The 13,000-nt window shown below is 41.2% G+C and overlaps 1 protein-coding gene and 1 pseudogene across 2 annotated transcripts; one reads left to right on the top strand and one right to left on the bottom strand.

The window, feature by feature from the left end:
• Positions 1-567: 567 nt before the first annotated feature.
• LOC115934992 (small ribosomal subunit protein uS2-like) lies at positions 568-4,064 on the top strand (annotated as a pseudogene).
• Positions 4,065-8,602: 4,538 nt separating this feature from the next.
• On the bottom strand, positions 8,603-12,634 carry LOC115935025 (ret finger protein-like 4B). 2 transcript variants are annotated; one of them, XM_055391554.2, is made up of 3 exons: positions 12,496-12,634; positions 10,580-10,708; positions 8,603-10,294 (listed from the first exon to the last, which is right to left on the bottom strand). In XM_055391554.2, the coding sequence occupies exon 3, from the start codon at positions 10,187-10,189 to the stop codon at positions 9,398-9,400; it is 792 nt and encodes a 263-aa protein (XP_055247529.1). In that variant the 5' UTR covers positions 10,190-10,294; positions 10,580-10,708; positions 12,496-12,634; the 3' UTR covers positions 8,603-9,397. The 2 variants fall into 2 exon arrangements, with proteins under 2 accessions (XP_055247529.1, XP_030868422.2); XM_031012562.3 differs by having other exon boundaries at positions 10,580-12,634.
• Positions 12,635-13,000: the final 366 nt, after the last annotated feature.

The following is a 13,000-nucleotide window of genomic DNA, read 5'->3' as shown; positions in this document are numbered from 1 at the left end:
GAGAGGATTTATTAAGGGAATTGATTGGCTTATGCAATTACGGAGCCTGAGAAGTCCCATGATAGGCTTTCTGCAAGCTGGAGAACCAGCGGAGCCAGCAGCATAGCTGTCCAAGGCTGAAGGCCTCACAATCAGGAAAGTTCATGATGTGACTCTCAGTCTGAGGCTGAAGGCCTGAGAGCCCAGGGGTCTGCTGGCGCAAGTTCCAAGTTCAAAGGCCTAAGACCCTGGAGTTCTGATGTCCAAGGACAGGAGAAAAGAGACATCCCAGTTCCAGAATATCCTTTTTGGAAAAACAAATTCACCTTTCCTCTGCCTTTTTGTCCTATCTAGGCACCCTGCTGATTGGATGGTGCCCACCCACAATGAGAGCCGATCTTCCCCCGTCAGTCCCCGGATTCGCACACAAACATACTTTCACAGACACACCCGGAAGTGGTGCTTAACCAGCTATCCAGTCAGTTAACACCTGAAAGTAACCATCACAGGAGGTAAGGGCTAGCAGGTCTGGCCTGTGGACCAGAATTGGTGTCCTTAGAGGACCAGCCATCCTTCCAGTTTCCGTGAATGAACGCCCAGCAGACCCCCAGAGCCTGTTCTCTCCTATTTCTGCCTCTCAGCACTGGCAGCCAGAGGTGAAGGGGAAGCATCCAGGACACAGAACACACGGTTGAATATCTTGGGATCATCAATTAGACATGAAATTTCAGAGGCATTGGAACCAGAGCAACTCTATCTTGCATAGGGGCTAGGTAAAATGAGGCTGAGACCTATGGGGTTGCATTCCAAGGAGGCTGGGCATTTTTAGTCACAGGATAAAATAGGAGGTCAGCCAAAAATACAGGTCCCAAAGACCTTGCTGATAAAGCGGTGTGCTGTAAAGAAGCTGGCTAAATCTCACCAAAATGAAAATGGAGATGAAAGTCACTGTTGGTCGTGCTCAATGCTCATTAGATGTTAATTATAATATATTAGCATGCTAAAAGACACTTCCACCAGCACCATGACAGTTTACAAATGCCATGGCAATGTAGGGAGTCATCCTATATGGTCTAAAATGGGGGGAACCCTCAGTTCTGGGAATAGCTCACGCCTTTCCTGGAAAACGCATGAATAATCCACCTCTTGTTTAGCACATAATCAAGAAAATACCATAAAAATGGCCAACCAGCAGTTCTCAAGGCTGCTCTACCTATGGAATAGCCATTCTTTTTTTTTTTTTTTTTTTTTTTTTTTTTGAGACGGAGTCTCGCTCTGTCACCCAGGCTAGAGGCTAGAGTGCAGTGGCATGATCTCAGCTCACTGCAACCTCCACCTCCCGGGTTCACGCCATTCTCCCGCCTCAGCCTCCCGAGTAGCTGGGACTACAGGTGCCTGCCACCATGCCCGGCTAACTTTTTTGTATTTTTGGTAGAGACAGGGTTTCACTGTGTTAGCCAGGATGGTCTCGATCTCCTGACCTCGTGATCCGCTTGCCTCGTCCTCCCAAAGTGCTGGGATTACAGGCGTGAGCCACCGTGCCCAGCCCCCATTCTTTATTCCTCTACTTTCTTAATAAATTTGCTTTCACTTTGCTCTATGGACTTGCCCTGAATTCTTTCTTGCACAAGGTCCAAGAACCCTCTCTTAGAGTCTGGATGGGGATCCGTTTCTGGTAACAGAAAGATTTTTCCACGGTGGACACACCTTAGGTCATTAGCGAGGACAAGGAGGGAGGTGGTGGTGACAACATTGTGGGTCACATCAGTTGGAACCTCTGCATTAGATCACACATATTCAGACTTCCGTCCAGCAGGGTACAGTTCCATTTGATGAGAAATGATGCCTTCACAAGCCCGGAATTCATTCACATTAATCTCTTGGTTACTGCCTGACTCACTGAACAGGGAAAGCCTATCGCTTCCTGTTGTCTCATCTATTCCATGATGCACGTGAAGCAAAATTGTGCCAACCTGAGAAAATATGGGGATTCAAAAAGTAATCCAAACCAATGTAACGAGTCACCTTATTTTGAAACTCTGCCTAGTTTGTGAAGGTCAGATGCTATTGGTTCATCAAGTCTGCCAGCATTATCAAAAAAAGGAAGAAAAGAAGAATAAAGCTCAAATGGATGCTCAGTGATTATGAGAAGCAAAAGTAGATGTTTAAAAATATGTATTAGTCATTGCTGAGGTTTATTTACTTAATCTTCATCAATTTGTAACATTAAGGAGGTATAACCTATAGACTGGGCATGGTGGCTCACACCTGTAATCCCAGCACTTTGGGAGGCCTACGTGGGCAGATCACTTGAGGTCAGGAGTTTGAGACCAGCCTGGCCAACATAGCAAAACCCTTTCTCTACAAAAATATGAAAATTAACTGGGTGTGGTGGCACAAACCTGTAATCCCAGCTACTGGGGAGGCTGAGGCAAGAGAATTGCTTGAACCTGGGAGGTGGAGGTTGCAGTGAGCCGAGATCACGCCACTGCACTCCAGCCTGGGCAACAGAGTGAGAAAGACTCTGTCTCAAAACAAAAAACCAAAGAAAAAAAAATCATTTTTACTATACCTAATAATGCTTGAAAAACAAAAGTATGTCTTTTTTGAAAGATACAGGGTTTGAGGTCAATCTGATTTTACTGATATTTTGTAGTAATTGGATCTTCTAGAAGTCCTTTGATGGCAGCTATGATGTCATGCATTTTGGAGTGACAGATGTTAATGACTTCCTGGAAAGCTTAAGGGAAAATTTATGCTTATAAATCTGATTGAGAATTGTTAGCACAAAATTGACTAAGTTGATAAATGTAATACAAAAAGTTTTATCTGAGTCCTGAAAAAAGACTGTTTGAAGTCAATCTCCTTAAATATTCTCAAGTGAAAAAAAGGTGCAAACTAATGTATAGGTAGTACTAAATTTATATATAGGCGAAATACATACATATATATACACATATAGAATACCTTTGGAAGAATCCTCAAGCAATTGGTAACAGGAGTCGTTTTCAGGGAGAATGAATAAATGGGGAGTGTCAGGAAACAGTTTCACTATGTGGCATTTTAAATATTGGACCCCATGCGTTTATTAGCTGGTTAAAAAAGTCTGAAGCCTTTCCGCACTACCCACAGAGGGGTCCATACGGCATTGTTCTGAATTCCTGTCGTAACTTTAAGGGAAACTTTCACAACGTCCAGAGCCCTTGATGTCCTGCAAATGAAGGAGGAGGATGTCCTTGCAGCAGGAACCCACTTAGGTGGCACCAATCTTGACTTCCAGATGGAACAGTACATCTGTAAAAGGAAAAGTGATGGCATCTACATCATAAATCTGAAGAGGACCTGGGAGAAGCTTCTGCTGGCAGCTCATGCCATTGCTGCCATTGAAAACCCTGCAGATGTCAGTGTTATATCCTCCAGGAATATTGGCCAGAGGGCTGTGCTGAAGTTTGCTGCTGCCACTGGAGCCACTCCAATTGCTGGCCGCTTCACTCCTGGAACCTTCACTAACCAGATCCGGCAGCTTTCTGGGAGCCACGGCTTCTTGTGGTTACTGACCCCAGGGCTGACCACCAGCCTCTCACGGAGGCATCTTATGTTAACCTACCTACCATTGCTCTGTAACACAGATTCTCCTTGTGCTATGTGGACACTGCCATCGCATGCAACAACAAGGGAGCTCACTCGGTGGGTTTGACGTAGTGGACACCGGCTCGGGAAGTTCTGCGCATGCGTGGCACCATTTCCTGCAAACACCCGTGGGAGGTCATGCCTGATCTCTACTTCTACAGAGATCCCGAAGAGATTGAAAAAGAAGAGCAGGCTGCTGCTGAAAAGGCTGTGACCAAGAAAGAATTTCAGGGTGAATGGACTGCTTCAGCTCCTGAGTTCACTGCTACTCAGCCTGAGGTTGCATACTGGTCTGAAGGCATGCAGGTGCCCTCTGTGACTATTCAGCAGTTCCCTGCTGAAGAGTGAAGTGCTCAGCCTGCCACAGAAGACTGGTCTGCAGCTTCCAGTCTCAGGCCACTGAATGGGTAGAAGCAACCGCTGAATGGGTAGAAGCAACCGCTGAATGGTCTTAAGCTGCCCTTGCACGGGCTCTTAAGCAACATGGAAATAAGGTTAATGGAAAATAAACATCAGTTTCTAAAAAAAGAAAAGTCTGAAGCACAAAAAATCCCAAAATACTTTAGGAGGCCGAGGCGGGCAGATCACAAGGTCAGGAGATCGAGACCATCCTGGCTAACACAGTGAAACCCCGTCTCTACTAAAAATACAAAAAAGTATCCGCGCGCGGTGGCAGGCGCCTATAATCCCAGCTACTCGGGAGGCTGAGGCAGGAGAATGGCGTGCACCGGGAGGCGAAGCTTGCAGTGAGCCGAGATAGCGCCACTGCACTCTGGCCTGGGTGAAGAAAAAAAAGAAAAAAAATCCCAAAATATGCACATAGCAAATGAATGATTATAAATATTTATGGAAAATAAAGTTTAAAGAGGAAGAACTTTTTTATAGAAAAATAATAAAAATTTTGTTTGAAATGTCATCTTAAACAATTAAAGACTAATTAAAATTAGATTAATTTAGCTATAACAAAGGTTAGATGATCATTGCAACTGAGCACAACTCCTTCAACTGAGCAAAGACTGAATCAAGTAATTTCTCTAACATAATTGGATAAAATCTCCAATCCTAATTTGTGGCTAACTTTAGTGGCAAAACCATAAACAGGTGCTTTTGGCATGAATGTTTCCATTTTTCCAAAGGTCTCTCTTAGTCTTTGATACTTAAATCATTCTCCTAGGAAGAAATATAGATTCATTTTCACCTTGCTATTGATTTGGAAGATCATCCACAAACCTATGCTCTCTAATGCAATTTCTTAAAAAGGAATGTCTTCACTTGTTGAGGGAGAACATTTACCGCTAGAGAATCTGCCCACACTAAGAGCCCACAGGTTCAGTAAAGAGTGGATCTGGCCACTAATCCCAGAAATTACTCCCTCATTACTGAGGAAACTTACAAAGAAAATAGAAACAATCTTCAGACAATGCTACCCCAGAGCCAAATGAGGAGTCCATAGAACTTACATGTTGCTTAAGTACCATGTCTCAGAATGTGACACATACGTGCTATCTATGAATGTGAATTTTTCACATTTTCACCTGGACACAAATTTGAAAGTTGAAGTTTAAGATCATTGGTGTCCTTAAAGCAAACTATACCTGGGTGACTGTGGCAGGGATGCCCAGGAGCCCCAGGCAGGCATTAGGGTGGTATAATGACTTGGAGATGAGGAGGAGGTGAGGAGAGCCCTAGTTGGTTTTTCTTAAGTATCAAAAAGAGGACTGGAAAATAGAAAGTGACTGCCTATTTTGAGGTTGGAAATCTTAAATACAGAAAACACAAAGAGTCAAATGCAAGCAAACACTCATTAGACCAGTTCAGAAAAGCTGGAACTGCTTAAATGGAAACACTCACAGCTGAATCAGAAAGGACTGTGAATGTTGATTGGATATTTGATTATATTAAGGAATTATTCATTGATTATACTAAGGAATTATTCATTTTTATGTATGATAATAGCATCATAAGTACATTTTCCTAAGTACATTTCATTTAGAGATATTCATAAGAATTTATGAATGAAATGATATGATGTATAAGATTTGATCTTAAATAATCTGGGGGCAGGAGGTTGGCCATTGGTGCTATTATTGAAACTGAGTGATAGGTACATGTGGATTCATTATACTATTCTCTATTTTTGTATGTTTAAAATTTTCCATTAAAAAAATACAACTGAGGCAAGTTTTACTTCTACTTTTTCATTTATTGAAGCTGGTCATAGAAAGGTAGGAGAAGGAAGCCAAGGGCAAACTGTGAGACACTTGGAAGACACTCACCAAAGTTCTAATGGCCAGAGCTGAGAAAGGCAAAGCAAAATAGAAAGCGTTTTTGAGGCTGCCCAGCAGGTCTTCAGAACTCTTGGTACAATAGAACAGGAGTTAGGAATAAGTTCAAGGGCAGGCAGAACACAAGAAATAACAGCGGCTTAAAACAGAAAGTGTTTATTCTCTTCTTAAGTTTTGTTTTTAATTGACAAATAATTGTATATATTTGTGGGTACTGCATGATGTTCTGATACATGTATACATTGTGGAGTGATCAAATCAGGCTAATTAACACATTCATCACCTCAAATATTTCTCATTTATTTTTGCTGAGATATAGAATACTTTTTTTAACTTTTATTTTAAGTTCAGGGTTACATGCACAGGTTTGTTATGCAGGTAAACTAGCCTCATGGGGTTTCTTTATCACATTAATGAAGACAGAGGTAAGTGTCCCAGCGCTGTCAGAGTGACTCTGTAGCCCTCAGGGATCCCTGTAGCCTTCAAGAGTGCAGGCCTATTCCAGTTCACTGTTCTCTCAGGCCCCTCATCCCTGTGGCCCAATCGTCTGCACTCCAGGCAGCAGGGGTGCAGGAAGAGAACTAAAAGTAGGCAAGGAGAGAGAACCAGCTGTCCCTTAAGGGAGGTTCCTAGAAGCTGCCATGCTAAGAGCTGAGATAGATGCATGCAGCATCTATACATACATTTTAGAGGCACAACTGAATCTGCCACCTATGAGAAGCAACAGCATTCCACCAAATTCTTAGCCAATATTTGCAGGCTGTCCAAAGACAGTAACCTCTTAAGGGGTAGAAGATTTCACCATTTTTTCCTGGTTGCTTCCTATGAAAAGAGCAAGGCCTGCACAAGAGCCTCTGTCTTACAGAAAGTTCTAAATCCCAATATTAAGGAGAATAAACATTTGGGTCATTACAATAAGCAGCCAGTTTCTTTTTTTTTTCTTTTTTTTTTTTTTTTTTTTTTTTTTTTTTTTTTTTAGTGTACTGTATTTCTGTCTTTATGTCTTTGGGGAATCACCACATTGGCTTCCACAATGGTTGAACTAATTTACACCCCCATAAATAGTATATAAGTATTCCTTTTTCTTCACAACCTCACCAGCATCTGTTACTTTTTGATGTTTTAGTTATAGCCATTCTGACTGGTGTGAGATGGTATGTCATTGCGGTTTTGATTTGCATTTCTCTAATAATCATTGATGTTGAGCTTATTTTCATATGCTTGTTGGCCACATGTGTTCTTTAGAAAAACTTCTGTTAGTGTCCTTTGCCACTTTTTAATGAGGTTGTTTGGTTTTTTTCTTGTACACTTAAGTTCCTTATAGATGCTGGATATTAGACCTTTGTCACATGCATAGTTTGCAAAATTTTGCTGTCATTCTTTAGGTTGCCTGTTCACTCTGTTGATAGTTTCTTTTGCTGTGCAGAAGTTCTTTAGTTTAATTTGATCCCATTTGTCCATCTTTGCTTTTGCTGCAATTGCCATCTTTGTCATGAACTCTTTGCCCATGCCTATGTCCTGAATGGTGTTGCCTAGGTTGTCTTCCAGGGTTTTTATGGTTTGGGGTTTTACATTTAAATCTTTCATCTATCTTGAGTTGATTTTTGTATGTGGTGTAAGGAATGGGTCTGGTTTCAATCTTCTGCATATGGCTAGCCAGTTATCCCAGCACTATTTATTGAAAAAGGAATCCTTTCTCCATTGCTTGCTTTTGTCAGGTTTGTGAAAGATCAAATAGTTGTGGGTATGTGGTCTTGTTTCTGGGTTTTCTAATCTGTTCCATTGGTCTATATGTCTGTTTTTGTACCAGTACCATGCTGTTTTGGTATTGATACAAACTATACTACTGTAGCCTTGTGATGTCTCCAGCTTTGTTCCTTTTGCTTAGCTTTGGCTAAAAAATAGCCTTGGCTATTCAGGTTCTTTTTTGGTTCCATATGAATTTCAAAATAGTTTTGTCTAGTTCTGTGAGGAGTCTCAATGGTAGTTTAATAGGAATAGCATTGAATCTATAAATTGCTTTGGACAGTATGGCCATTTTAACAGTATCGATTCTTCCTTTTCATGACCATGGAATGTTTCTCCATTTGTTTGTGTCATCTCTGATTTCTTTGAACAGTGGTTTATAGTTCTCATAGAGATCTTTCACCTCCCTTAGTTAGCTACATTCCTAGGTATTTTATTCTTTTTGTGGCAATTGTGAATGGGAGTTCATTCCTGATTTGGCTGTCAGCTTGACTCTTGTTGGTATGTAAGAATGCTAGTGATTTTTGTGCATTTATTTTGTATCCTGAAATTTTGCCCAGTGTTAGGGAAGGGCAATGAGTCCCCTGAAATAAAGTTGTAGAGATCAAAAGAGAATAAGGAGCGGAAAATGGCTATCTCCCTACTCCCAGTGAAGTTGGAAAGAGAAGGGAAATGACAATTCTGGGTCTCTCTAGAAAGGAAGTCAAAGGCAGATTCCAGAACATGCTCAGACCCCAGCCCTTTTGGGGCAGTTGTAATCTCAGAAGTGGCTGACTCAGTAAATCAGAAAAAATACAACCCTAAGAGACCTGAATATTTCGAAAAGGAGCCATCATGAGTGTATAAGGATGACATATTGGAAATCACAGTCTGGGACCATGTACCTGTGGTGGAGGAAGAGGGGTACCAACTTCAGACTGTATGTGAGAGACGGACCAAACAGCATAAACATGAACACATCCAATGCTTTATAAATTTATTTGCAAGAAAATAAATTCTACAAATAAAAAATCCAAAAGCAACCTTGAAAACAATTTTTGATGAATATGTGTTAGTTAACATGGTTGATAAGAATTCTTATAAATCACAATAGTCCAATTATTGAGATGGGTAAATGACACTTCCCATAAGAATATGAATCACCATTAACAATGCATTTTGGTCAAAGTTCTTTGTCATTCAAGAAAACTTACGTGGCTGTGTTTCAAAGAAAATAAAAATGAAAAACTTAGTTCTTCCCCAATATCAGTTTGTCTCTCTGAAATTTCATGCTGTATCAACAAAATAACTCACACTGGCTGTTTAATTTTTCTTCCTCCTCAGACATTATCAGGAATTACACAAAACAGCTTGAAATAATGAAAAAGATATTGTCTATCCACAAAACCTAATATCTAGCTTACTTACAATCTAAGATTTCTCTATTTGTTATTTACTATAAGACAAAGGCATAGTATTGTCTCTAATTACCACAGCTGTTTGACTGAGGTACAATTATCCGCATCTACAGACTACAAAACTGAAGCTTACAGTACTTAATAACATCCCTAAAGACCCCAGTTACCTAGCTACAAATTCCACAAAACTTACCCCAAAAATCCGAAAATTGTTTTTGCTACAAAGTCTACAAAATCTACTTTAAAAATTTACCAAGTCTTTGCACTATAGCACATTATCTCTTCCTCAATCATGCTGACCTTTCTCAGGCCAAAATTCTCTTTCACCTCTTAGAAAGCTTCTAGGAAGGGCGGATTTTCTCATGGGCAGATGGTCAGGATGTTGCCACTCTCCCCTTCTCCCAAGAGCTCAAGACAGAAGAATGGACGCAAAAGCTCCAAAGAGAAGAAATCATCATGTATATACATGAGAACATTATTGTCAACATCAAAAAACTGGATTTCTTCTAAGTCAGCATCCAGGAAAATTCCCACACGGTGAAGGCGAGGGCTTGCAGGAATTCTCTCCAGGTCGGTGTTAGCATGGATTGCTCCTGCCTTCATGCTGATCCAGAAGCCATGCTCAGGGAATAAATCATTGCTCTTTCTGTCAGCCGACTCCTTGCAGATGCCCAGGGACCATGACTTCACCTCTCCCACTTCAACCTCCCAGTAATGTTGGCCGGAGGAGAAGCAGGGAGTACCCAGGACACAGGTCAGCCTGGGATCGTTTGTCAGATCGTGGTGGATCTTCTCACACTGAGCGCTTCTTAGATCATTGGAGAAGACAAGGAGGGAGCTGGCAGTGGCTGCATCCAGGGTCACATCCTCCCGAAAACGCCGGCGCTCCTCCCTCACGTGCAGACTTTGCTCAAGTCGGTTATTGTGCTGCTCGATCATAAGTGTTAGGACGCTCACTTGCCATTCTTCCAAAGCAGGTACCTTCACCACGTCTCGACACAAGGGGCACATCGCTCTAAAATCATGGTTTTCTAGTAGCCACTTCTGGATGCAATCAAAGCAGAACACGTGTGTACAAGAGAGAGAAATGGGACAGGAGAAAAAATTCAGGCAAACTGGACAGGACGACTCTGCTCGCAGGCGTTTGGCCATGGTTCCTAAGGGTTACTCCTTAGCCGTGAAGTAAACTGAAGTGATCCTTTATTGGCTTCTCGAAGCACTTGGGAGCCCTCAGTACACAATCCACTCTTCAATAGTCTAAATCCAAGATTAAATAATATAAATTAATAAATAAGTTATTGGCATACATAAATGAATTATATTATTTAATAAATAATTATAAATTTATTAACTAAGAAATTAAGAATAACAAAAAATAAATAATATTTATGTAGTTTGTCTATGAAAGTGACACTAAATTGCTAGAGAATCACAGTAATGTAGTCATGGTGATAAAAATGATTTCAAAACTCTTCAAACTCTAGATAATCACAAGACAGAAATAGGACAGTGGAAACTTTCTTTTCAGACAGTGCAGCTTACCTAGTCTGAAGACTTCCAGGTGATGTGTTGGCTGCTCTGGCCAAAGTTTCTCCTAATGGGGGCTGAATTCAAGTGGGTCTTTAATAGAATCTCAGTATAGTCTCCACTCAGTATTTCTTTGTAGATCCTCTGCAGTTCAGGAAAAAGAATGTTCATGTCTAAATTCAATAATGAAAATAAAGCCAACTCTACATTAATCATCACAGAAAAGTGACTCTAAGGAATCCTCAGAATTTCCAGGAAAATTACCACATGTGAGTAAAGCCAGCAAAATCCACTGCAAAATGAGAAGCCCATGAAAGAATCAAGTTTAAGGACAAAGTGTTATTAGATGAAATGCTTTAAAGCACTCTAAGAAAACTAATTAAGGCTTGAATTAATGTGAATAACAATATAATAGTCATCAACTTCTCCAAAATAATCATGCCTGAATACAAACCAAAAAGATGTTCCAGACAAGGAAGATGCCCTCCAGTTACCCCAACTGCTCCCAAAGCTTGACAGCCTCTGGTGCTCCCAGAGGACTTCCCACCACGGCTGTCATTCTTTGAGTGAGCTGTCTCTGACATGCTGGGCACAGCATATTGGGCCAGGCTAGACCCATGACCCAAAGACAGCCTCGCAAAGCTGGAAAGCACCTTTGAGATGATGCGAACAGAGGACTGTTCTCCAATAAGAGCCTGCACTGAGCAGTAACTAGCAGAACTTCTTACCAAGAACCCACAAATCACACATTCAGTGGTGACAGTAGTAACAGAATGAGGGACAGGAAGAGGAGCAGCATCAACATTACCAGAGAGAGGAAGTGAGGAACACCGCTGAGGCCAGCCTAAGACTGAGTTACTAGAACTGTCCTACATCCCAGAACACATTCTCTAATCTCTTTCCAACAAATACTTATTGAGCCCCTTCTGTGCTCTTGGCCTCAACTGGACTCTGGAAACACAAACGTGTGTAATAAACAGGGTATCTGCCCACATAAAACTTGGTCTTCCAAGTCCTGATCAGCATTCCAATCTCATGGTGCCTGGCTGGCGGACAACCAGAGATTACCTCTTTCTTAAATTCTGTTATCTTTTTCAATTTAATGGAAAATTTAACATGGTGCTGGAAATCTAATTGTCTAACCCACCTTGGAATGTATCTAAGAGAACAATTTTACAAAAGAAAAAAAATGCTACACTTATTCACAAGTTGTTCATTTCAGTGTTAACTACCATCCCAAATGATCAGGAACAATCGAATTATCTAACAATAATAAAATGATTCAGCTAATTATGACACAACTACTAAAAGTGGTCAAGTATATTTAAGTGAAAACCCGAAGCGAAGTCTTTTTTTTTTTTTTTTTGAGACGGAGTCTTGCTCTGTCGCCCAGGCTGGGGGTGCAGTGGCTCCATCTCGGCTCACTGCAACCTCTGCCTCTCGGGTTCAAGCAATTCTCCTGCCTCGGTCTCCTGAGTAGCTGGGATTACAAGCATGTGCCACCACGTCCGGCTAAGTTTTGTATTTTTAGTAGAGACGGGGTTTCACCATGTTGGACAGGCTGGTCTCTTGACCTCGTGATCCACCCACCTCAGCCTCCCAAAGCGCAGGCGCGAACCATGGCGCCCGGCCGAAAACCCAGAAATCTTTTAAGAAATGTTGGAAAATAAAAAGAAACCATTTTAAAACAGCAAATCCATTGTAGTTGAAAACACATAAAAATACAAGTTCATGCAAAGAGTGACCTGAGGTTCATATGTAAAAATTTAAATGGCAAAGTTATAGTTAAAGGTGAAGAAAGCTCCCTGGCACAGGAAAAAACTAGTTCTTTCTCCTCTAAAATAAATAGTTAAAGGCATTCGAAAACACCAGTTTGTAGCCAAAGACAGAATAGGACATTGGAAATAGCTTAAACAGAAGGTATAACTTACCTTGACTTGGAGACTTCCAGCAGAATTCTAAAAGATCCGAAGCCTGCGTCTCTACCTCTACAGACCTCTACAGACCTCTGCTCCTCTCGGAGTTTCCGCACAGAGACGCCGGCACTTTTATACGGCCTGGAAAACATTGTCCAACCAATCAGAGTCAGAGGCTCCGCCCCAAAGGTTGTACCACTCTAATCTGAGTAAACTCATCAACCCACCCTTCCGTTTATGATGATGACATTAAAGCAGGCTTCGAATTATATAGTAAAAAAATTCAAAATTTCTTAATAACTCCCTGAATTAGAGTGAATCTACTGCCATCTGCTTTTGTCTCTAATTTCAGAACTCAACTTTAAAAAGCAAAATGTGTTGGAGATCAAATACAGAAATGCACTGTTGAAACCTAATCACCTCGTGGCTAATGTAATCATTGGTGTTCCTATTCCTGATAGAATCATGAGCGGACAGGATCTACAACAGTTTTCATGTCCTTTGACTCCACAATTCTACT

Source organism: Gorilla gorilla, chromosome 5 (assembly GCF_029281585.2).
Source record: "Gorilla gorilla gorilla isolate KB3781 chromosome 5, NHGRI_mGorGor1-v2.1_pri, whole genome shotgun sequence".
Taxonomy (NCBI): Eukaryota; Metazoa; Chordata; class Mammalia; order Primates; family Hominidae; genus Gorilla; species Gorilla gorilla.
The sequence above is the reverse complement of the archived record's forward strand: the minus strand, read 5'-3'. Positions and strand labels throughout refer to the sequence as shown.